Here is a 25068-nt window from a genome sequence, read left to right on the forward strand (position 1 = left end):
AATGGACATAGGCTCATGCCTTTTTGCATCTGTATGCGTTTCCTCCAAATATCTCTCTAGCTCAACCCTAGATGCTTTTAAAGTGCCATTCTTCTCACTGGTGAATAACTTCTTTACGAATTTGAATGGCTCTTTATAGAAATTAGCCCTTGCACGCTCCTTTTTGTAGCGTTTCCGTAGGCGCTCAGCTCTGCGTAATGTTGCAAGCTTATCTTTTATGGCCCTTTGTAAGAGATTGAGTCCCTCCTTCTGACCTTGTTCTGCTCTTTTCCATTGCTTCCTCAGCTGCCTCCTTTCTCTAACTAACCCTTCAATTTTCTGCTGCCGTCTAGACATTCCAGGAGTAGTTTGTACTTTTTCCTTCCACCAAACCTCTCACTTCCATATGCGTATATGATGTCCCCAAATGTATCCAGCTTCTTTTCAACTGTACCAGTTAATCTTTCCAATGCAAAGCATAGATCTGAGTTTACCGTGTCCCATGCAGTTTTCTCACAAGCTCTTGGCCATCTAACTCCAAGCCTATGCCCTTTGAGGTTCTTTTCTCTCTTTTGCTGGTTAATCTGACCGGGTTCACAAGTATCAATGTGTTCATCACTAACTGTGCAAACCCTCCTCTCCTCTATGACAGGGGTGCTGATATCCTGCGAACTGTGGTTTGCTTCCTGTCGCTGGATTGACTTCGTAAGAAGTACTGATAAATGCGAGGCCCTTGTCCCTTCTCTCTCAAGCATTTCATTTTCCCTTGATGAATCTTCAAACCCCTGACCGTTGTCGCCTTGCTCCAGCCACAGACACAAGCTTGGAGTTCAATGACTTTGCTAACTGCAGAACCTGAACATGTCAGTTATATGTCTCCTTCCTGTCTGAGTGGGCCAATTTTGGCCAAAGAACCCCCTTGAAATACAGATCAGACTTTATGTTGATAGTCAAACATTTAGCTAAGAGACTATGACACTATTGATGACATTGTCAAAGTTGCTTTTTCAGCAAAGAGATATTTTTTCACCGCAGCTCTGGGTTGTCAGTCACAAACAGAGTATCAGATGAGAATCTCTACAGCTCTTCCCAGTACTGTTCCCAACCCAGACAATATGTTGGATTCCATAATGTTACCTGGTGTCTATAGTTTGCCCTGACCTCATCCTTACCTGAAACAGCACCCATGAAGGAGTTTCCAGATCTTTCTGCAGTACCACCAAAATAACAGGATGATTGGACCTCATGCCTGTTTTAAAGGAACACTCCACCGTTTTTTTTTTTAAATAGGGCTTATTCACCGTCTCCCCTACATTTAGATAGGTAGGCAAAAGCATTTTTGTCTCAGTGCTTGCATTGTCTTAGTTTGACAACGCCGACGCTAGCTTAGCTTAGCATAATGAATGGAATCCTATGTTGTCAGGTAGCACGTCGTGAGTAAAAGTGATAAAAAAACAAACAAACAAAAAAAACGAATTACTTCTTGTGGCCTGCGTATTCACAATGAGTACAAATAGTAATGCAGATTAAGACTAGGCGATTTCCTAGGCAGAGATTGACTTGGGACTATATTAGGGTGAATCACAGGCGAAGCACTGCTACTTGGGCGCAGTCATATCACGCAACACCCTTATTCCGTCAACATACAGGCGTGAATATTAGCTGGCTATTTTTCCGACAGTATACATAGTGAATGGCGATGGACATGGGGGATTTTGTGCAAGACAAAGAGGGTGACTTCTCAGACAGTCAAGATCCAGAACCATACCTCTACAAACCAGAGTTTTCAGAAGAGGAGCTGCGTGCAATGGAAATAGACTGACAGAAGGAGGAGGTTGCGATCGCTCAACAGCCTGAGGACGTGAGAGAACTCTCAATGAGAGAAATCTAGTTAGCCCTCAGTCATTTCATTTCACCGGTAACGATAACAGCAAAAAAAAAAAAAAAATCAATCATGTTGTTCATGCTAAACAGGTTGTAACTCAACATGAGGTTATAATAGATTAGGCAATTTGAACCATACTCTATATACAGCTTCTCAGCATCTATCTTACAACTGAATAAAGACACAGATTCACGTAAGGAAGAGTAATAAAAGACATCTTACATGTCCACTTTTTTCTGCCGGTACTTTGAAAATGGAGGGGATGGCCGTATCCTTCAGACGTAGTAACTGTTACCGTCTTTGTGGTCCTATATAGCATTTTTTCAACATACTCCTCCGGTGCAAAATACTCTTCGCAAACACGATACTGGCTAATTTTGTAGTGAGGTGTTGAAGTACAGATATCCAGAGCTAGCCATCGACTTCTCAGTTCCACATTCGGTGGAATTCTGTGAAACATTACATTCGTGTGTGTCCTTTGCTCGTTCTCACAACATTTGCTATGCAGGTAATTACCATGTTTGCTGTAACTTCTCAAACTAAACACAATCCAAAAGCGAAGATACTTGGTGCAGGTCATGCCGGTATGTTGACGGAAGTTGAGGGATTTCAGGTTTTGCGTGATATGACTGCACCCAAGTAGCAGTGCTTCGCCTGTGATTTACCCTAGATTCACCCTAATATAGTCCCAAGTCAATCTCTGCCTAGGAAATCGCCTGGTCTTAATCTGAATTGCTATTAGTACTCGTTGTGAATACGCAGGCCACTAGAAGTAATTCGTTTTTATTTTTTATTTTTTTTACATTTAATCACTTTTACTCACGACATGCTACCTGACAACACAGGATTCCATTCATTATGCTAAGCTAAGCTAGCGTTTGTGCTGCCAAACTAAGACAATGCATGCACTGAGACAAAAATGCTTTTGCCCACCTATCTAAATATAGGGGAGACGGTGAATAAGCTCTATTTCAAAAAAAGGTGGAGTGTTCATTTAAGTTCAGGGATCTCTCTGCCTATATACTGTACATATGTACTATTGACCTTCTCCCCTGAGCAGTGCATCTTAAGGGACATCTCTCCCTCTGCATCCAAGACTGAAGCTACAGTATGAATGTTTTTATGAGGTCACTAGTGCATCAGCATGAATATAAACGGGTGCCTGCTAGTGATGGGTCGTTCGCGAATGTGCCGGCTCTAAGAGGTGAACAACGTAGCTGGCTCACATTTCTGAAGAGCCGACTCTATTTTTAAAAATATAGCCTATAGAAATTAAATCATTATGTAATAATGAAATAATGAATGAATTTTATTTTATTTAAAATAATTGACTGCTAATTCAAAGAACAAAAAAAATAATATATAGGCCTAAAGGAGCACACATTCGTTTCGACTGTCTGATCAGCCTCACATTCTGTTCCTGTCAATCATACACGAGGTGTCAACCAATTACACGGCATGAGGGAGGGGCCGAGCCATCACAAACACACACACACACACACACACACACACACACACACACACACACACACACACACACACACACACACACACACACACACACAGTGTCAAACTCGGAGGAGAGGAAAAACAGCTGTGGAAACAAAAACAAAAGCAGGAAAATGTGTCGGAAGCACAACAGCATTTGGAATCATTTTAATGATGTAGACCATGTTAAAGCACAGTGTAGAATTTGCCAAAACAAAATCTCACATAAAGCCGGTTCTACGCACAACCTTTTTAATCCTTTCAGTTATTTATTTTTCTTTAATATGGGTTATATTATGTTGTTCAGATTCAGATTGTATTTGTTTTGAATGTTGTTTCTATACATTAAAAAGTTGTAATTTAAATGCAAATGTTTAATAGTATTCTTTTTCCTTACAAATCAATGCATTTTTAAAGAAATTGTGAGTATGATTTCATTTAATAATTTAATTATAATTGTTTTCACACCTATCGGAGTGAAAACATAATTTTTTTTAAAGAGCCGGTTGTTAGCCAAAAGAGCCGGCTCTTCTCAGTGAGCTGAATCAAACGAGCCGACTCACGAAAAAGAGCCGGAATGCCCATCACTAGTGCCTGCATTAAAAGTCATATTAGAAGATGTCCTGGGTTAAAGAGGTGCTTGTGGGCTACCTCTCCCCTGGTGTGGCATTTGCTCTGAAGATAGGTTTAAAGAGGCAAGGGTTCAGTCTGAGGCATTTAAAAAGTTAACCCCCCTCCATGTCCAGGGTCCTTCAGCCCCGGCAACACCTTCTGACGCTTATCTGCCGATGCCGATTATTGGCCGATGCACCACAATTTTAAAATCTCATAGCAAAATCTCATTTTGGAGATTTGAGAGAATCGGTGAGAATTTAAAAACTCCTGTAGTGTGAACCCATCTTTGGTAATTGTAGTGGAATGAGCGAAGAAAAGCGCAGTAGGTGTGGTGTCAGGCCTCGGATGTGCATTTATTTTATATTACCTAAACATTATATAAACAGAGTGTCCATAGACAGATGTGTCCAAAATAAACAGGGAATCCAGTGTACTTGCAGTGCAATTGAGCTCAGTGAGGGTAACACTGCTAGTCTTACTATTGTAGAGATTTTTCCAAAGCTTCACACTTTGTCTATACCTAAGTAACTAAGTTATCATCAGCCAGAAAATTACTCAGTTCTTCATTAGTCATGTTTTTATACTTGATGGACTGCTAGGGACATGTGACAGAGGGCCGCATTATTAAAAGCTTGGATCCTGTGTCAATGGATCCTTGGTTCCTGTCTTTAGGAGGTGACATATGACATATGTGAACAATTATTTATCAAGTTCCATAAAGTGTTATATTTTGTGAAGTGCTCATTCTAGATTTGGGGGGGAAAAAACTGTCATGTTCATAGAAAGAAATTACTATGTCATATTTAAAAATACAACAATGAGAATTAGCCAAAGAAAATGAAGTCTAAAGCCCAAGCAAAGTATTATTCTTTGAGCAGGGCACCGTGAGACTAGCTTATTTCTGAAGGCACTGTGTTACTGTAGGCTTACTGAAAGCTTGTTAGAACCCATAGCATCTATGTGAACTATCTATCTTAAAAGTCTGATTTAAATAGGAGTAAGCAAAGAGCACAACATTGTTTTTTCACATGCAATTTACAGTAAGTTGTGATTTAGGAACACTGCAAATTCCTGAGGACAAGACAACACAAGCCGATCACAGCAAAAAAACTAACCGTGACTGCAGGCAATTGAGCAATTATGTGCTAACCACTATCCTCTTCTTTATAAAACATAAGGCATGATATTTAAAATTAATTAATTTTCTGCTACAAATATAACCATTGTGTAAAATACAAAGAGAGAACTAAACGTGCCTTATTATTTCTTAGATATAACCACAAGAATTCCAAGATATGTCCAGATTTTAGAATGAAGTGTTGAATGTTTTAACAACTGAACTATTTGACAAATGCAGGTCTGGATAATATTCACATACTCCTCAGATTCATAAACAAGCTGAGACTCTTGGCATCTTCAAGATGCTGAAAGGACACGCACCAGACGTGAGCTGAAATAGAAAAGCCGACAAAAAAGGAGGAAAATACATTTGACTTCCAAAAAATGCACTCAGTGTCTTACCACAGCTTCATTAGGCAAAAGTTATTATCCTTAAGCTAAACACAGGACTAATGTGGTTGCGCAGAATGCGGAAAATGGTTCATAAAAAGGTTCATAATGCTTTGGGTGTGAGATAATGGTAAACTGTTGACATTTTACAGACATATTTCCTTATTCAAAAAGGACTAGCTCATCAAATGTGATGTATCTGCCATTACAGGTCATTGATATATCTTTATAAATTTTATAAATAATATTATATCTTTTTTATGGTTGGGGGTTGTTACAAAATAATCAAGAAGTACTTGGGGCATTACTTTAAATCAATGACATATAAAGTGGACAGTGATACAGAATTTTGGGTGAAATTAACCGTGGAAAAGTCTTTCAAAGATTTGTCTAGTGGACACCATGAATCAGCAGATTAATCTACTGCAGATATAAATCAATGTCCAGAAATGGTAAGTTAAAGCTCAATTGGAAAAAAATTATGATCTTTCAGTTCATTGGGCTTGTTGATTAAAAACTCAGAAATGCTTTCTCTCTGTCTGTCCACCTTATATATCTGTTTCATTAGCTGTGATGATTTCAAAGTGACTCCTCTTATATCATTCTTGGGAAAAATTACACTGGAGCTTACTTCACATCTGTGGAGACAAATCTTATTGAGGAAATCATCTTCACCATGCTTGGAAGGGCTCCTCAAACTGAAAAAAAAAAAAAAAAAAAAAAAAAAAACTTGGACTCTAGGCCATGAGGGATGTTTTTTTTTACCTATTCCATGGAAATGTTGTGTCTTGGACACTTCCTCTCTTTGCATGTGACCAACAGCCTTGATTATCGCAGTTAAATAAGTAATGATTTTAGTTTTTTTTTTAAATAATGCACATTGGATGCATACATGTGCCACGTGGAGCAAGATTAATTTTCTTGTCCTGGTTGTTTGTCTCTGCTAGTCCAGAGTGTCTTAGTTTGTGATGTAGGTGATAAGTACTTTGCACATACACAGGCTTCTGGCCATGGCTGAATTTAGAGCCATGATTTAGAGCCAACTATTTCACTGAGAATTTAGGGTTGGCCATTATCAGGTCTAGAGTGGGGATGAGTGCAATAGCTAAGCTTTAGTGAGTTTGGCATCTTTCTGTTCCATAAATTGTCTTTCTTTCTATTGACTCTCATCCACTCATCACAAGTGCATGATGCTCATGTTTATGAGCATGTCTGCTTTCCTGTAGCTGCCCAGATCATTTCTCTACTGAGCAAGAGTTACTCTTCTTTCTTTTTTTTAACCTGACCCACTAACGACTGTTATTTCTATTAATTTTGTTTTCAGCTTGTAACAAGTGTGTGTGCATTTTTGAAATGCTTAATGAAGGTATTTCATTACAGACAACATGCAAGCAGTTACATGTTCATACTGTATGTAATGAGTATGATTGCAGTTATTCCTGGCAGGTGTAACAGATGCGTTACAAAGCTTTCGACATGCCCTTCACAGAACAAATGGGCTTAATTTCCCCCAAGTCTCTTAGACAAACATTGGTCGAGTTTCCCTTTACTGAGTGGCCGTTGAAAAAAAAAAAAGACTCGTCATTTTACAGGAATGAGAAAAGTTGTAACTAGTTGAGGATCAATGAGTTTTTTTGAGTGGTTGTAAGGAAGAAACCCAGGGATCGGGTGAACATCTTTATCCAAGAACTGATTTTGTTTTATTCCTCTGCTCGCATAAAAAATGTGTATTCCTCTTAAAGTCCATGCAAATGTCTGGCAAGACAGTGAAATTCCTCTTGGACGAGAGAGTGGGAAAGCGAGATCTCTTGCTCTCACTGTCTCTCCTGTTCTCTCTCGTCCTTCCCTCCCCTCTCTCCTGTCTTTCCTCCCTGCATGTCTCTTTCTATTTCTCTTTCTCTCTCTCTCTTTCTCTCTCTCTCTCTTTCTCTCTTTCTCTCTCTCTCTCTCTCTCTCTCTCTCTCTCTCTCTCTCTCTCTCTCTCTCTCTCACTCTCACTCTCTTTCTTTCTCTGGCAGCACTCAGCTTTTTTGGCAGGAGTGACCAGAATAAAAACAGCAACACCAGACACAGAAGAGAAAAAAGTGCAATGATCCATTGAACCAACGGCTTTGCCCTTTCTTAATTACGTCGTGTCCAGTATCATTTTCTTTTTTCCTCCCCTCTTCATTTTTTTCAGACATTTTTGAAGTGGTAATTAGCTCTTGGTGAATAAAACCAGCTGATTCGGGTAGGGCCAGTGCATTTCGGAGCGAGATGGCTAGCAGGAGGGCTGCGTTGCTCCTTCTCGGATTCTTCCTCACCGTACAGCTGGGTCCTTCGCTGCAAGGAGGTAGGTGGTGTAAACTTTGATGGCTTATATAGGAGATCCTGAGAAACATTAAGGGCATAGAAGTGATGCTGTGGTCTTTCCAAGTGAAAGTACAATGTGTAGAAAGTGAAATTTCTTCGTGCACTCCAGGTGGTCATGTTTACTCGTGATTTTAGTCATGCCTTTTCACTTGAGGTGATAGCATACTAATAACATGCAGGCAGTCATGCATTTAGTGTAATGAATTTTATTACATTTACATATGCCTTGCATGGTGATAATATCACAAAGCGATGACATCTTCCAGAGTCTACAATGCATTAATATATATATATATATATATATATATATATATATATATATATATATATATATTAATGCATTGTTGACTCTGGAAGATGTCATCGCTTTGTGATATTATCGAGAGTCATGACATTCACGATTCATGCGTTTTGCTTTTGCCTAATAATCATTTTCAAACAAGAAGATAGATGTTTTATTTTTGTAAATTAAGATAGGATTCAGTGGCAGTATACTGTATATAGAGTAGTGCTTTGGTTAGTCACAACTGATATATTTAACTTCTGTGGTAATCTATTCACATCATAGAGGCTGAAATGATAGAAATGATTGTAAACAGTTGTTTAGATGGTTTAGATCATTAAGCTGAACTGCAGCATCCAAATACTGTTGTACAAACCACCAAATGCAGGCTGCAGAGATTTTACAACAAAATGTCATAAACATTATCTCAGCTACAGATGTTTGCATTAGTTCTCATGCGTCTTGTGCCAGAATGCTCGACTGGGAATATGAATGTGGTGAGTGTTGTTTCTCTTGAAGGCCATTCCCTCGATCGTAGAGCACTTTGCTAAGCTGATGGGGAGGGTTGTGATCAGTTTGTTAATCGAAAACACAGCTCATGTGTATTGTATTTCTGAAGACTACTGGATTCTTTCTGTCAGCTTTTGTAGACTTGACAAATAAGAAACCATCCCGGTGGACATCAATGTCCAGTGACCCACGCAAGTGTCTATTAGGTCAGTGTCTTTGGCTCTATTCACCAACAGCGTATGCTGCTGCTGTCTGCTCAGAGTCTGACTACGAAGGCAAACTGGGGTATAGAGCGATGCAATATAAGAGGGGGAAATCAAAAAAATTCCAACTCCGCTTTGGCCCCGTCATTAAATTTCAGTTGTTTTGATGTTCTTGGATGTGCGTCTGTGCAATGTTTAGTCGTGATTGGAAAGGATGTGGGGGTCTGTTCCCAGTTTCCAAACAAAGCCAGAGTATTTCACAATGATTCATTTATTTTCACAAAAATACTTTCTTCGGCACTTGGTGATGTATGTGTTTCCAGGCTGATCCTAAAAGAGACCTCTCTCAGCACCGTCTCACTGATGCTAAATTAATTTATTACAGAGAAATACTGCTCTTGTTGCCTGTGAGGATTTGCAATTGTGATATGTTTTCCATAAAAGCCATCAGGTCCGCATCTTAATTTCAGCAGTCTGGTATGTTCATTTTAATGAATGAATTTGTAGCCATAAAAGAGCTTTGCTATTTCCTCCATATGTCACAAGCTCCATAACTAATAACAGTAAAACTTTATTTCCATGGTCCACTTTAGACATACTAACTATAGTAACTTTGCAGCTGCATGTCAGCTAACTCTCATTAATAACTAATACTCAAATGAGAGTTGACAGGCAGTTGCAAAGTTACTTATAGTTAGTAGAATATCAAAAGTGGATCAATGGAATAAAGTGTAGCCAAATCACTGGTCTGTTCATCCTATGCCTGTCTGTAGGGCACCTATGATATTTGCAGACAGAGAGTGAAAACTGTCATAGCCGTGAATGGGGAAACTGTTTAGAAATTACGTTTCACCCTCTCTGCATTCATCTATCAAACAGCCAAACCAATTCTTGAAGACCAACTCTAAACAAAAGGTAATGCTGTTTGCAGGATAAGGTGTTTGCCTGAAGTCGATCCCCAAGACCCCATAGAGAGTTTGCTCAGTGCTGTCTGCAATGCATAAATCGCTATCTAGATGCATTATTATCAAATGTCCTCTGTATTGGACAGTTACCAAAAATTGCAGAGCCTGCGAGTCTGTTTGGACGGCTCGCGCAGGTGGAATGTTTTCTCTACTGGTGTGAGTGAGTTATGGGGCAGGTGGGAATTTCAGGGACATGGGAAGTTACTATGTCACCGTTGCTGTTCCTGACATGGGTTAAACAAAACCTAAATGTCTCTCTTCTTCTCTTCTTGCTAAATAGTGATTGTCTTGACACATGGAACAGCCTCTGTCAGAGCTGGAGGAATGTTATTTTGGAGCCAAAAGGCTCACATCATGCACTGCTTTGATCCTATGAAAGCTTTTATTCAAGGGCACAAGAGCACCCACCATGACACTTCATGTTAAAACATATAGTGTTACAAAGTATGCAATAACTGTTGTGGTTAAATAATGGTTCTGTGGAATCACAGAGTCTGTTTGCTTTATTGGAGCTGGCATTAAGTTTAGTGTTTCTAAACTTTTGATTGACTGTGTAAGCATACCTAAGCAGTTACAGCCACATCATACAAAACAGAAAGCCCTTGGTGGAAGTACAAATTATAAAGTGGCAAGTTTCCCCCCTCATTCTCTTATACCTTCCCGTGGTAATTTAGCACTCAGAAGTCTGTCATACATGTAACCGTATGACAACCAATCATTTTGTGCACTGTATCGGGTAACGGCCATTACTTCAAACGCAGCTACAGGTCTGCTATTAGTGCAGATGCTTCCAGTACAGTACTGTGTAGCAGACGGGCACCCGGTCTCTCTGCCACAGCCAAAATAATTAAGCTATTTTATGTCAACCGCTATAAATGACATGCAGGCTATGCGAGGAGGGCCAGGGCCAGATGAAAGGAAAGTAAAGCAAGGTCTTGCTTCCTTCTAGTCTTGATAGAATTAAGAAGCCCTACTTTCACACAGCAAAGCTTGAAATAAGGGGAGCGCATTTTAAAAGGCACCACTTGGCGGAAGTCTCTGGCTCAGAACATCAGAGGAGTTCAATCCATTAGGTCTCCTCCTCATTGACACTCGGCTGGCTCTGCTTGAAGGTGTATGAAATCACCACCAGATCAGATGGCACACCTCAGCTGTCAGACGGGATCGTGATGAATTGCCCCCCACCCCTCTCCACAAATTCCCAATCTGATTAGCAGCTCCTCCAGAGGTGCTTTATGGCAAATGTGTGCTGGGAGCGCCTTTCTGGACTCCATCCTGGAGATCTTGTTTTCCTGTGCTGGCTGTACTCGCCTGAAAGGAATTAATGTCTCGTGGTATGTCTAGTGGTGTGTTGATGGATTTGAATGGAGCATTTGCCATGCTGTCTGCTGACTGGAGCCGCTGTTAAAACTGTAATCCCTGTGATAGACAAAGCATACAATGCTTTTCACGCACTAAAGCCAGTTTATGATTGGTGCTGGTCTTGCTCGTGGCAGTACAGCCATGATTTTCACCAGAAAAACTAGGCTTGTTAAAGGTAGAGTAGGCTATTTTTGGAGAGGCTAGCAATAGGAAACTAGCTTTGAAAGCATAAGATCCCACCCTGATTCAGAGCGTCTCCAAAGCCACGCCTCCTTTAAAACACATGAACGCGTACAGCAGGTAGCAAACAAAAGTGTCAGAAGAGACAGGCGTTAAACTACCTCATGTCTCAAAGCACATTCGTGCCGAATGCAATGATTGGACGAAAATGTAATGGTCCTTTGCCTTCCACAGACAATATATGTATAAATACATATAGACAACTTAACTTATTGATTGCTAGCAGGATGTGAAGAGAGAGACTTTCAACCAGCATGACAAAAACATTTTCTACAACAAATCAACTACCCTGCTTTTAAGGTAACCAGGGTCTGAAGAACAACACATGCTGGAGACTGGCTATATAGTGAGGTTTTTATAGGATAACAGATAAAGCACACCGCAAATGGTAACAGAGCAAGTCTGCTGAAATAGAGATTAGCAAAAGCATAGTTCAGAGTACATATGAAACATAGCCTTCCCATTTGAACCCTTGCTCTGGTTCGGGTAGCCTGAAATATCTCCCATGTTTCCTGCTCTTCAGTTAGCAATCCAGCATATGTACTTGTTGACTGATGTGATATGCTCTAAGTGGCCTTGTATAGACAGAATAGGCCTCTGTAGAGAGTTATATCGTGACCTCAGCTCTCAACGCCATGCTCTATTGGGCTCCTGCAGTGTTGGCAGCAGCTCTGTAGGAATGCTAGCAAAGATAAGCGACTTCATTTAGCTACATTCATTTATATCTCCGCCTCATTCACAGATTGAGGATGTTAACAGATCTGACAGTTTATCTACCATCTTTGGCATTTTGAAACACAGCTCACTTGCCACACTCTCATATAGCCAACGGTCACCGGTCCATCACAGGATGGCATTGCTGGGAAATCATCAGATATCATGGCTGTTCCGCTTAATGTAAGGTGGTGTGAACTGTACGTCATGTGAGTTTTAGAATTTAAAATCGACCTGTCCATCTCTTAGAAGTGCTCTTGAATATGGACCAGTCTTACTTAGGTTTTGGATACACATATAAAGGGAAGTGCTTAGGGTAGATAGCGTGTTTATCTTTGTTCCTAGTGGTGTTAACAGCAATTCAAGCGGGTTAATGACAGCTTCAATGGTCGTATTGACAGTAAAAGGAATGATGTCTTATAAAGTGGTTCATATTTCCTAAAATTGTTGAACCAATGCAACACTGTACCTCTCGAATAGCACATTAGAATGTTATTTACTCTATAACCACAAATTCCAGTGAGGGTAAATGTCAAAGTGAGTGTCCTGTTGACTTCGACCAAGAGGAGACGGAGCCAAGATTTAAACAAAGACCTGCACTTAAACCAAATTGTTTGATCCGAAACCAGCCCAAATATCTTTCATACCAGCCAATGTCTTAGACAGACTCTGTTCGGGACAGAACATGGACTGGAATGTGCTTGGTCATGAGGTTAGTGCTTGATCTGATATGATCTTCCTCCTCCCTGGTCTTCATTCAGTTATGAGGCAGAAGGCCACAGAGTGAGCCTGGATATCTAGTCTTTATCTTAAAGATATTCAAAGTGGCTTATTTGCTATTATATTAGTCCACTTGTGTGTTTTCGTTGACATCATATGTTCTAATAATGGAAAAACTGTTTAATCAGAAGTTTTGGTAAACTGTACAGTTTGGGATTTAGGGTACAGTTTGTCATAATCTTTCTAAAGATGTGATGCAAAGTTGGTCCATAAGTTGCTCATTAAATAGATTTACAAGTTTTTGAATAAACAGCATTCTCATCTTCAGTTTTCCTTTTCTTTTGACTGGAAACTTTGGAACAATCAGCTCAACGTTTGCTTACACTTTGTGGAACCTGTGGTGTTTCCCTTCCGTAGGAAATTTGTAAAGCATGTCTAATGGCAAATCCACTCCTATTACAGTAAACCAACCGGCGTGTGCTTCTTCGTAGAGATCGCTGTAGCACACAGCGTTTCTCAACCCTGGTCATGGAGAACCCCCAACATGCACATTTTTAAAGTCTCCTCTTTCTCACACACACATTTCAGGTCCTGGAGTTTCTTCTAATGAGCGGATGAGTTGAATCAGATGAGTTTGATTAGGAAGACAAAGAAGATGTGCAGTGTTGGGGGTCATTCAGGAGCAGGGTTGAGAAACTGTTTCATAGCCCATTGCTCATGCTCTTTACAAAATTCAAGCCTTTCAAATCTTGCTGGATGTGATCTTTCTGGAGGAGGTTTGTGCTGATATATGGAATAAAGAAAAAAAATGAAGTGGTAATCTCTGTCTGTATTGTTAGGTTAGGTGAGACCTTCTCAGCCACGGGAGAATAGAGGCTAATCAGCCTTCCATCTCACCTTTCAAATGGACTTGAAAAATGTAGGACAGTCTGTGTATCATATGTTTATTTTCCTTTGGATTCCTCAAAGTTAACACTCTCTCTGCACTACAGTCGTGAGATGCCGCAGCTCGGCTCGTGTCCAGGAGAAGGAAAGCAGGGAAGGGTGTTTCCCATCACAGAGATTTACTCTTCTAATTCTCAGGCTCACATCCTTCAGCCGTTCGTCATCCTCCTTTTTATTTTCTTCAAGATAGGAATCTAGTGTCAAGATGTGACAAAATGTAGGCTTACCTACTACATACTCAGCTGAGCCTGCAGTCCTTCAGTTCAAAAGCATGGATGTATATGAAAACAAAACTACAAAATCATTATAATTTGTAGAAAATCCTCACGTACGGAATTCTTTCAGGAGTCACCCGTGCTCATTTACTGGGTTGCAGCTTATACCGTACACACGTACACTCAGTCTAAAGTTTGGACAGGTGAATTTGGTTTACAAAACAATCATTAGGATTGAATGGGTTTTGTGGAATTGATAAGTTGTAATTGGATGGTGAAGGAAAAGCAGCCAATGACAGCCAGCAACAGCAAACATGGGAACTCATTCAATGCTGTTTAAAAAGCATCCCAAGGTGTTTTATTTCATATGTCAAAATGAATTATCGCATGCACAACTGCAGTGGTGTTGCAAAATTCCTTTAAGAAACGTGACTACTCTTTTAATTGGCCTTATTTTAAGACGTACTGTATTTTTAAGAGTTAATAAATAAAGTACTAATCCAGAAAACAAACTATGTTCCAAGTAACGCTGTAGTTGAACCTGTCAGTCATTTGCAATGGAGCGAGGTGCTCTGAGTTATGCGTTCATTAATGTGTTAATTAGCCGTGACCTGGATGGGAATCAAGTCGTCGTCCCACATAGAGAATGTGTAAATTTCATACCAGTCAGTCATTTATTTGCCAAACAAGTCACCAAAACAGTCCTAATGATTCCCTGTGCGTCAATGAAATGACCTTTCATAGCTTTATAACATCTATTAATTTATGACCTTGTGAATTATGTTACTGATATAATATAGATTTCTTAAAATCACAGTGTTCCATCAGTAATTCCCTAATAAATCTGAGTCTTTATGAAGGGCTGTAATGAAAAGGCAAACAGCAGTTGCACTGGACTATGACTGCAGTAATAAATGTCACACTTTTTCTGTTTTAAACACAAAACGGTCCTGATGCCAACTTCAAGATATTCTGGCTTCTTGTATTTGCACTTATGTAAGCATTCATAATAGCTTTTTGTTTTACTGCATGAAAGCAACCAATGCAATAAATAGGGCTAAATTCATTAACAAAATGAGATTCAGAATGACTGACTAAAATAAGGAGATACAAATAATCATTTATCAAAGAATGGGGGTGGATGCAATACATTGGCTTTTTGCAATGCATACATTGAGTACAAAATTTAAAAATAAGCAGAACTGAAGCATGACATTTGCATTTTTATATAATTCTGGTCTTTTATGAGAGATTTTCAGGTTAGGCAGTTACAGTGTTGCTCACTGCACAGAGTAAAGGTCACCGAGGACGACCGAGTCCGGGCATGTGGCAGTCAGGTATCTAAGAACACACTCGCTCTCACCACTCAAACAGAGACAGGAAATCCTCTTTTTGATGCTGATAGGAGGCTGTGACATGGTTGTCATGGAGATCTGTCACTTCCTGTCCTGCTAAAGAGTGTGTTCAGAGGGCGGAGCTTCTCTCTGCGCTCACCAACCAGCCGAAAGGCGATTATATTTTCACTGGAGATCAGTATCATACTGTCCATTCCCTCAAATGTTCCACTGAACTCTTACACTGCTTATTGTCTGACAAGCATCAGCTCTTTCTTTCTTTAATATTTAACCGAGTTTGCATTTCATGTGTGCAAACAGCAACATTTTCACTGTAGAAGGAATCAGATGTAAGTATTCATAAAAGAAACATACTATTTGATTTGATTTGCCCTTTACAAATAGAAAAATGTATTATAAAAAATATATAATAAAGAATAGTTGGTAACACTTTACATTAAGGTTTCATTAGTTAACATTAGTTAACTACATTCATCAACATAAACTAATAATGAACTGCACAGCATTTGTTAATCTTTGTTAATTTCAACATTTACTAATCCATTATTAAAATGAAAAGTTGTATTTGTTGCCATTAGTGAACACACTGTGAACTAACATTAACAGCTGTATTTTTCTTAACTAACGTTAACAAAGATTAACAAATAAAGTAAGAAATGTATAGATCATAGTTAACTAACAATTCATGTTAGTTAACTATTGTCAACAAATGAGACCTTATTGTAAAGTGTTACCAAATACTTCAATGAGTATTGAATACTTCAAACCTAAATGTTTAATTTTTTTTTTTTATTCTGCTGCCTGCTTTTGTTGGGAAATTCAATTATTTCCAATATACTTATTTTCAGTCATTTTAAGTAAATGTTTCTATTTGTGCTTGAAAATCGCAGTAAAATTCATATATGCATGATTGCAAATTACCAATTTGATTTATTTACTGTCCCTACGTCCCTAAGTTGATATCATACCAGTACAGTAAATTTCAAAATTCATATACTTATATACATATGAATGATAATAGTAACTTCTGGCAGTATTGTTCAGTTTTCGTGTCCCTTTATGGTCATTCAAATTATTTGGGTAGATAGCTGATTAGAGATGGCAAATTGGCTGATATTAGCATAAAAAAGAAAATGAATCATTTATATTTAAATGTCTATTGCATTATACTAAACATAGTTAAAAGGTGTCATTACATAGATTTAATTTAATTAATTTAATGTGTTCCTTGAGGTTCACTTATAGCCTAATGTTAATAAAGTTTTTTTTACACACACACACACACACACACACACACACACACACACACACACACACACACACACACACACACACACACACACACACACACACACACACACGTACGTCCACCCTCTGTTGTGCGCAAGTTAGTGTTTTAAAAACATTATCCATATAAAACTGTAATTAACAAACAAAGCATTATGAAATGGTTTACTTACAGCTTGTAAGACTCTCCATTAAACTGTGCCTCGTTCCAAAAACAATCTGCAGTCAAATGCTCTGAACAAACATATAATCCAATGACGCAATCTGGGATGCCATTAAAATTATCCATCCACTTGTTCCTGATTCTGGGTTCTCCACAGATTCGATCAAATGAGTTGTTCCATCGGGACGCGTCAACACGCGAACGTGTTTCACTCTTCCATTTGTCCTGTTGTCGCAGAGTCAAGTGCGTGGACTACTCCAGAAACTGAACGTGCACCTGTAGTATACCGTATGTACCCAGTGTAGACAGCGTCAGTCATTATAATGGGTTATATTTGGTTTTGATGCGACGTTCACATGCAGTGAAGGCAAATGTCAGCCGTTTAGCAAATGAATGCCAGTGGTAGAGGCCTATGGTGAGAAGATGTATAACTATTCTTCGATGTCTTGCTCCAGAGGCAGACATATAACATTTTTTTTTTCCTGTGTGGTGTCACAGATCCCGCAATATCCAAACAAGCTGTTTTTGGAGCTTGATTAAATGCTTTGTTTCTAATGAGTAAGACATTTTCAGCTATGAAACTTGTAGGATGTTTTAATGGTACAACCTTTTATGTGACAACGGATCAAGGCGAATTTGATTTCTCATGTCATGACCCCTTAAAGTCCTTCTCATAGGCCCTGTTTAGACGAGAACGATTCTGGGTGAAAACGTAAAACTATTTTATAGGATGTGCCTCTCGTTTACACGGCGACAGCGTTTTGGAGGCTTAAAAACGAAAAAAAGTGAAACCACCCTCCAGAGTGGAAATCTTAAAAACGATCCACCGTCGCGTTCCCATCTAAACAGTAAAAACGCAAATCTGCTCACTGTGGCTCTCGTCACGTACGTGTTTACGTCACAGGCATGCGCCATTACAGGAAAATAACCCCAATATTCCGGATTATTGAGCCCGTTCTCATCCTTTGGCGGCATATGTGACGCCATATGACAAAACGGCGAAATACTACGCACATGGCACCCTTTATCGTCAATATAACACGCGAACCCAAGGCGTCATAAAGTTGACTGGCATCCTTTAGCGTGAATATGAGACGCAGACCCTACACTGTAAAAAAAGATTAGTTGACTCAACTTAACTAAGTCAAGTAATCTTGTTGCTTTGACTGAGTTAAGTTGAGTCAACTTATAGTGTCAAGTTTATTGCACTTCAAAACACGAGTTGACTCAACTTAACTCAGTCAAAGCAACAAGATTACTTGACTTAGTTAAGTTGAGTCAACTAATCTTTTTTTACAATGTACCCCACACCTAAACCTACCCATCACAGTGCGTGTTATATTGACGATAAAGGGTGCCATGTGCGTAGTATTTCGCCGTTTTGTCATATGGCGTCACATATGACGCCAAAGGATGAGAATGCGTTAGATTATTTCCATATGTTGGACCTTCAAGTTACCATAGCAGCTCTGATAAACGTACAAGAGTCTTTTCAGCAGTTGTACAAAATATTCTCAGATATTGGTGTTGTTGTGTCGCAGTGCTTCACATTGACACCTAGCCGCCTGGAGTGCATACTACATCGAATTTCACACACTTTTGCGTCATCATATGCACGCGGATTTCCCCCGATAACGCTCGTCTAAACGCAGAATAAAAAGTGATAACGCAACGCCACTTTTGCGTTTTCTCTTCAGATCGTTTCCGTGTAAACATAGCCATAATGTGATAAAGTTCAGTTTACTGTTAATTATATCAGCAGTTAGTCATGAGGGCACATACAGCATACAAATTCACCATTTCCTTTCTTTCTGTTTTTCCTACAAGTCAAGTAAACTTGCACCGCCGAGAAGGTAAGAGAAAACTCTGCTGGCATTATCGTGTAAGTTGAAGCTTTTTTCCAAAAGCAAGAATTGTAGCTTGCCTCAGACTAAACATTTGTCCCCCCTAATCATGTTTTGAAGCTATGAGATAATGTTCTGTCCTTGCAAGGCATGTGAAGATTTCCTCTTGTTCAGAGGGCATGATGACAGTATATGTAAACTTTCCACTAGCTTAATAAAGATCTTTGTTCCATTTCTTCATTGCCTCATCTAAAAGTCAATGCCAGGGCATTTCACAGCTTGCTTTTGTAGTTTTAATCTCTGCACCTGATCTGCCAACTGTGAATGATTCTTCCCATGTGTGGCTTTTTCTTTCACATGACAACTGTGTCCTTGAGTGGGAGTTAAAAAAGAAAAAAATAATAATAATAAAAATAAAGCCTGTATAATCCATTACTGAATAATGACAGGCTTTTCGTGCAACTCCATAATAAAATCCCATGCTTACTGCATTGCTGCTATTAAACACAAAAGAAGCTGGGACGTATGGATTTGATTAAATAGCCTTCTAGAAACATGCAAAACCTATTAAAAGTCTCTGTCATCGGAGGGTCTGTTCACATTCTCCATCACGATTTCGTGATGCAAACCGGGTCTGGCATCGAAATGTAACTTCATAATTGATTCCTGAACTAACAAGACCTCATGGGAAGCTGTTAGTAGTCGTATAGCATTTTTCCCTCCCAAAATTAGCCTTACCCGAGCTCAGGGCTTTATTTACTTGAAGTAGCCCGCTCCCTGAGACTATAAGTAATGTCCTCACCTTTCTTTACAGTATGGGTTATACTATAATATAGTATTTTGATATATACCATGATACTGAATGATTACCATATTGATGTAACAATAAAGAATACATATAATGCTATAGTGCCTTTGCAAAACAAACAAACATTACATTGCAAAACTTTTTGGTGTCTTTTGTTGTTAATTCTTGAGGAATGAGCAATAAATGTCAATGAAACTCTAGGTGTCGCAGGCTGATGGATCCCTAACTCAATCTGTTTGCAGTCACATTAATCTCTATAGGGCACAGCTGATTGGTTTCTGCTGTATCAGTATCCATTGAGCTTGTTGCTGAACTTCAAACACTTTGCTGTAGCAGTGCAGCACACTTTAAGAAACCCTCCACCCTCCCCACCTCCACCTGTATAGAGTATACAGGTCATTTATGTACGCTATATTGTACAGCAGTCAGTGTTGGGAGTAACGCATTACAAATGTAATTTTATTACAGTAATATATTACTTTTTGCTGTAACGCAGTAATATAACTCATTACTAATAAAATACAATTTTGGTAAAATTATACTTGTTACAATCTCAGTAACGCATGTTACAAAACCACATTTTAACCCGAAATTAAGTAGTGTTAGTAGTGTAAGTGTTGGATTAGTGTTAGTTTTCACCAGGGGAAAAAATCTCTGCAGGTAAAATAGTATGTATTATGTGTAAAATAGTATTACTTGAATTAAAAGAAGATGAAATAATAGAAATGAAAGAAAACTAGGTTGTGCGTCATTAGGTTATTGGTTGCATAATGGGCTCTAGCTCTATTGTGTTTGGTATCTCTACCATAATTTACCAGACTGGTCGTTTTTTTTCTACTTTTTGTGATTCTGAGAGTGATTGTTTCTTATTGCATTGCGCCACAAGCCTTCCTACACAGTCATTATGCTAAACCACAATGCCCTCAACTATATGTATAATCAGCAGCAAAAAACATTTTAGCAAACTAACTCAAAAGTAATGCAAACTTATTGTAACACATTACAATTCAGAGACAGTAATATTGTAAAAACGAATTACTTATAAATGACAGTAACTAGTAATATATAATGTATTACTCTTTGGAAGTAACTTGCCCAACTCTGACTAGAATATATATATATATATATATATATATATATATATATATATATATATATATATATATAAATTAAATTTTTAAAAAACATATAATTGTTTATCCAAATGGGCTTTCTAAAGTTTTTGGTAATTTTTTATGGATATTTAGCAAAATCAATAACTTAATGACCAAAAAATCTGTACGTCATGTATAAATGACAAAGTCCTTTTAGGGTTACATATTTTCTTCAGAACTGGCAGGCAGTATACAAGTCTGTTGCCTGTGTTTAGGTTGATCTTAGTGAGTTTTATAGATGACAGAAAGGGAAAAGTTGTGCCTTTATCAGAAAGTATTGATGATACTGACGGCATTGCATCAGGAAATGAGGTTGTAGAAAGAAAGGAAGAAGTTGAAGATCAAGGAGGATAGTAGCAGAATGGCAGTGATGAACAATATAACTCATAGATTGTTGTGGAAAGAGTGGGCTGCACTGATAAAGAAGGGTCTTGTTGATTTTCACTTGTGCTACAATTATTGAATTGGAATTCCTAGAAAGAAACGATTGTTTTTTAATGCTTTTTTAAAACTACTTTCCAGTCAGTGAAATCACGTCTGAATTCGAGTCAAGCTTTTTTTACATTTTCACAAGTGAGTTCCAAATGAAATATAGTAGAACAAGGTATGGGTAAGATAAGGTAAGGTAATTTATTTATAAAGCAAGATTAAATGGAATGTTAATAAAGCAGTTTAATGTTTTTTTTTTAACACTAACTCATTTTCACTCCTTTTCAGAGAGTCAAGTGTGTGAAGTTTCCGACAATTTGCCAAAAATGATTGACCCTAACAGGACAAAGTCAGTTATAAATGACAAAATCCTAGGTCGGATGTTGAAAACTAATTTCGGTAAATGATTTTAGTCTTAAATATATGTAAAATATAAAGTATTTTATTTATTTTAACTGTGATTTCGCAATTAGTCCCATAGAGGGTTAAGCGTGGTCGCACTAACAAATTCTGTTGTATTAGTGCTTATTCCTGTTTTGTCAGTAAAGGAAAGGAAAAAGAGAAACACATGAAAGGAAAATGAGTTCATTCGAATCTGACCGCAATCACATTTTTGACTTCACTTGAAGGCCGAATGATTTCTGTGAGTAATTGACATCAGCAAAAATGTCCAGAGAAATGATTTTCAAGGTCTTCAGTATTTTCAGAACCGTTTCTGTTTCCTCAGAGACACGGCGCTCGCCTGAATTCTTCTCTTTGGAAGTCAGCTAGGGTCGGGCTTGGGAAACATTTAGGACAGACCCTGACAACTGGTGTTTTTCTGTTTCAGGGGTGTATGTGCCTCAGGGTTCAGCTGGAGGAGGACCTGGGGCTGGATATCTACCAGGAGCGGGACTTTACCCAGGTATGACCAATAACAGCCATTATCTGCTCACCACTTTGCTAAGTGTTCCTTACAACTTACCAAAGATCCAGTGATCATGGACATTGACACACAGCAAGAATCGTGTTTCCTCACATTTATATGAGCCTGATTTCAACACCAGGGAAATACTTAAAGCAAATTTGCTTGTGAACGCTTTATATAAATACGAAATCCGGGTGATCACTTATATCAATGTTATATATATCATCATATCATCCAGCACTAAAACTTGTGTCGTTTTTTGTCAGTGTTTATTTAAAAACATCCAATTAGGCAGAATATACGATGGTAAATATGTACAGTAATTGATGAGTTGTCAATACAACACTATAGAAAGCTGTTTAATTTCAATCATTTTGGGGTTGCCAGTGATTAGTTCACCGCAGATGTCCGGTTAGAGACATGAAGAAGCAGAATCAAAGTTATTTGATGTTTCATTTTCTCTATTTTTCTTGTGTGTGTGTGTGTGTGTGTGTGTGTGTGAGTGTGTGTGTGTGTGTGTGTGTGTGTGTGTGTGTGTGTGTGTGTGTGTGTGTGTGTGAGACACACAAGCTATGTGTGGAACCTTTATTGAAGCTGTATGCTCTGAAGAGAAAATAAAACATCAAATAACTTTCATTCTGCTTCTTCATGTCTCTAACCGGACACCTGCGGTGTGCACATCTGGTCACACACTAACACTCACCATAAACACATTTATACCAAATGAAGATATGATGATTTCAATCAGAACTCACACAATGGATTTCGAATACAAAAAGCTATACTACTCAAATGCATTTTTCATGCTGGAAGATCTAGTCTAGCTGCTAGGCATCTAAAATCGAACTCTTGAATGTTTTCCAAAGAAGGATTTCACATGCTTTGTGGTGCCGTCTGAGGTTGAGAGTAAAGTTGAACCATTTCTTCTCGGTTACACTTGACAAGATATGTACTCACCTGCACTGAAAGTCCAATAACTCTTCCTGGTTTTAACAGGTGCTGGGGCGTCCCAATACAAAGCAGCAAAAGCAGCAGGTAAGATGGTTTTACTTTGACTATGAACACTGTAGGGTGATTTCCCTCACTGAGACCAGAATCCTGTATTGTGTAACATCATTCAGACTTTATTCACTCACTCAACCAACCGAACAATCTATCAATTTGTTGTACTTAAGAACTTAACATTTACTGACACATTTTAATTATTTTTCCAACTGATCAGTGTTGTAGAATTATCATGAAAATCACAAGACGAAGGCCAGTGTTGGGAAAGTTCACTTTCTACATGAACTAGTTCAAAGTTCAGTTCACAAATTTTAAAATGAACTAGTCCAGTTCATAGTTCATACTTAAAAATGTTGAACTAGTACATAGTTCTTTTTTTCCATATGTTGCTGCGAGCTATTGTTTTCCTAAATGATTGCCACAGCCCATATAGAACCACAGACAGCAATTATTATATCGGTGGGCAAAGTTTGCACAGAAATGTAATATTTTTCCCATGCTCACGACCTTGTCATAAAACTCGTTTGAATGATCATTCGATCCTCCTGGCTGCTTTTTGTGTTGATCACGCATGCGGCGGTGCGACGCTGGTGGCTGGTGTTGCCAGATTGGGTGTTTTTTCCGCTACATATTAAAGGGATAGTTCACCCAAAAATGAAAATTCTGTCAGTAATTACTCACACTCATGTTGTTCAACCCCGTAAGACCTTCGTTCATCTTCGGAACACAAATTAAGATATTTTTGATTAAATCTGAGAGCTGGATCACTCCTCCATACTAGTCCATAGGCTTCTTGAGGGATTGAACTTGCCGGCCCCGAAAAGTTATTACAGACATCGTTAAAATAGTCCAAGTGACGACAGTTGCTCAATCTTAAGTTTATCAAACGACGAGAATACTTTTTGTGTGCAAAAAAACAAAAATAACGACTTTATTTCAACTATTCATGTGCTTCTCTGTGGGCCTCGAGTCAGTTCACTAGTGTAATAGCGTAAAGCTTCTGTTGTTGTACGTCACACGCATCACACACATGACCAGCGTCGGCCAATAGTGAGCCTACGTGTGACGTAGCTCTGCGCAATCACACTACGTTAACTGACTAGAGGTCAACAGAGAAAGAATTGTATATTTGAAATATTTCATTATTTTTGTTTGTTTTTGCGCACAAAAACTATTCTCGTCGCTTGATAAACTTAAGATTGAGCCACTGTAGTCACTTGGACTATTTTAACAATGTCTTTAATAACTTTTCGGGGCCGGCAAGTTTCAATCCCTTAGAAGCCTATGGACTAGTATGGAGGAGTGATCCAGCTCTCAGATTTCATCAAAAATATTTGTGTTCAGAAGATGAACGAAGGTCTTACGGGTTTGAACAACATGAGGGAGAGTAATTACTGACAGAATTTTCATTTTTGGGTGAACTATCCCTTTAAGGCCTGTTTACGGTGTATTTTAGCCGGGTTTTCGCCTGGAAGGCTCTATAGAAATCTGGCACCCTATTGAACGAAGTTAAACTGAGAGCGCGCCACGCGCCATTCACAGACACCAGAATGAACGAGTTCACAGTAACGTTCATCAGGCAGTAATACAGTACGTTCAGTTCACATTCTCCCAAAATATGAACGAGTTCCTGATCTATCGTTCAGTGAACGCTCAGGCACAACACTGATGAAGGCATCAGCCATGACAACAGCAGCATCAGCACACTGAACCAGATTCAGGAATGAGTTTGGCTGAAGTACAAGCATCTTGTTCCAAACCCTCTTCAGTCACAATATTTTTTTTTGAATTCTGTTCTCTAAATTAAAATTCCAGATAATATCTGTTGGATATAAGGAGAACTCGATAAACCACATAACTGTATCTTTTTCCCTTGCAATAACGATGTCAATGTTCCTTAGCGTTGTATTTCATGAATTGCAATCTAGCTTACACATCATAAACACCACTGGTTGATGCCACCACTGTCTTATCATCAGTTCTCAAACTCGGCAGTTATTGTTAAGTGTGTTTACTGCGCCACTATATCAGTAAGAGTGAGCTGTCATTCAGAGTTACTCATATAACACCCATATAAGTCAAAGTTCACCTGTGTGGCAGTCGGTGAAGTCACATCTGTGTAAGGTGTAAT

The 25068-nt window shown here is 38.7% G+C and overlaps 1 protein-coding gene across 6 annotated transcripts in view; it reads left to right on the forward strand.

Annotated features, from left to right (window-relative positions):
• Nucleotides 1–7366: 7366 nt before the first annotated feature.
• Nucleotides 7367–25068, forward strand: part of elna (elastin a) — a 97347-nt gene continuing 79645 nt past the window's right edge. For 2 of the 6 annotated variants that reach the window (XM_077207516.1, XM_077207518.1), the window contains exons 1-3: nt 7397–7808; nt 21855–21929; nt 22929–22967. In XM_077207516.1, the coding sequence (XP_077063631.1) occupies nt 7733–7808; nt 21855–21929; nt 22929–22967 (190 nt within the window). In that variant the 5' untranslated portion in view covers nt 7397–7732. Of the gene's footprint in view, nt 7809–21854; nt 21930–22928; nt 22968–25068 lie in introns of all 6 variants that reach the window. The other 4 variants (XM_077207520.1, XM_077207521.1, XM_077207519.1 and 1 more) reach the window with 3 other exon arrangements.

Source organism: Siphateles boraxobius, unplaced genomic scaffold (genome assembly GCF_051911475.1).
Source record: "Siphateles boraxobius isolate OS27281-9 unplaced genomic scaffold, OSU_SipBor_1 6, whole genome shotgun sequence".
Classification (NCBI taxonomy): Eukaryota; Metazoa; Chordata; class Actinopteri; order Cypriniformes; family Leuciscidae; genus Siphateles; species Siphateles boraxobius.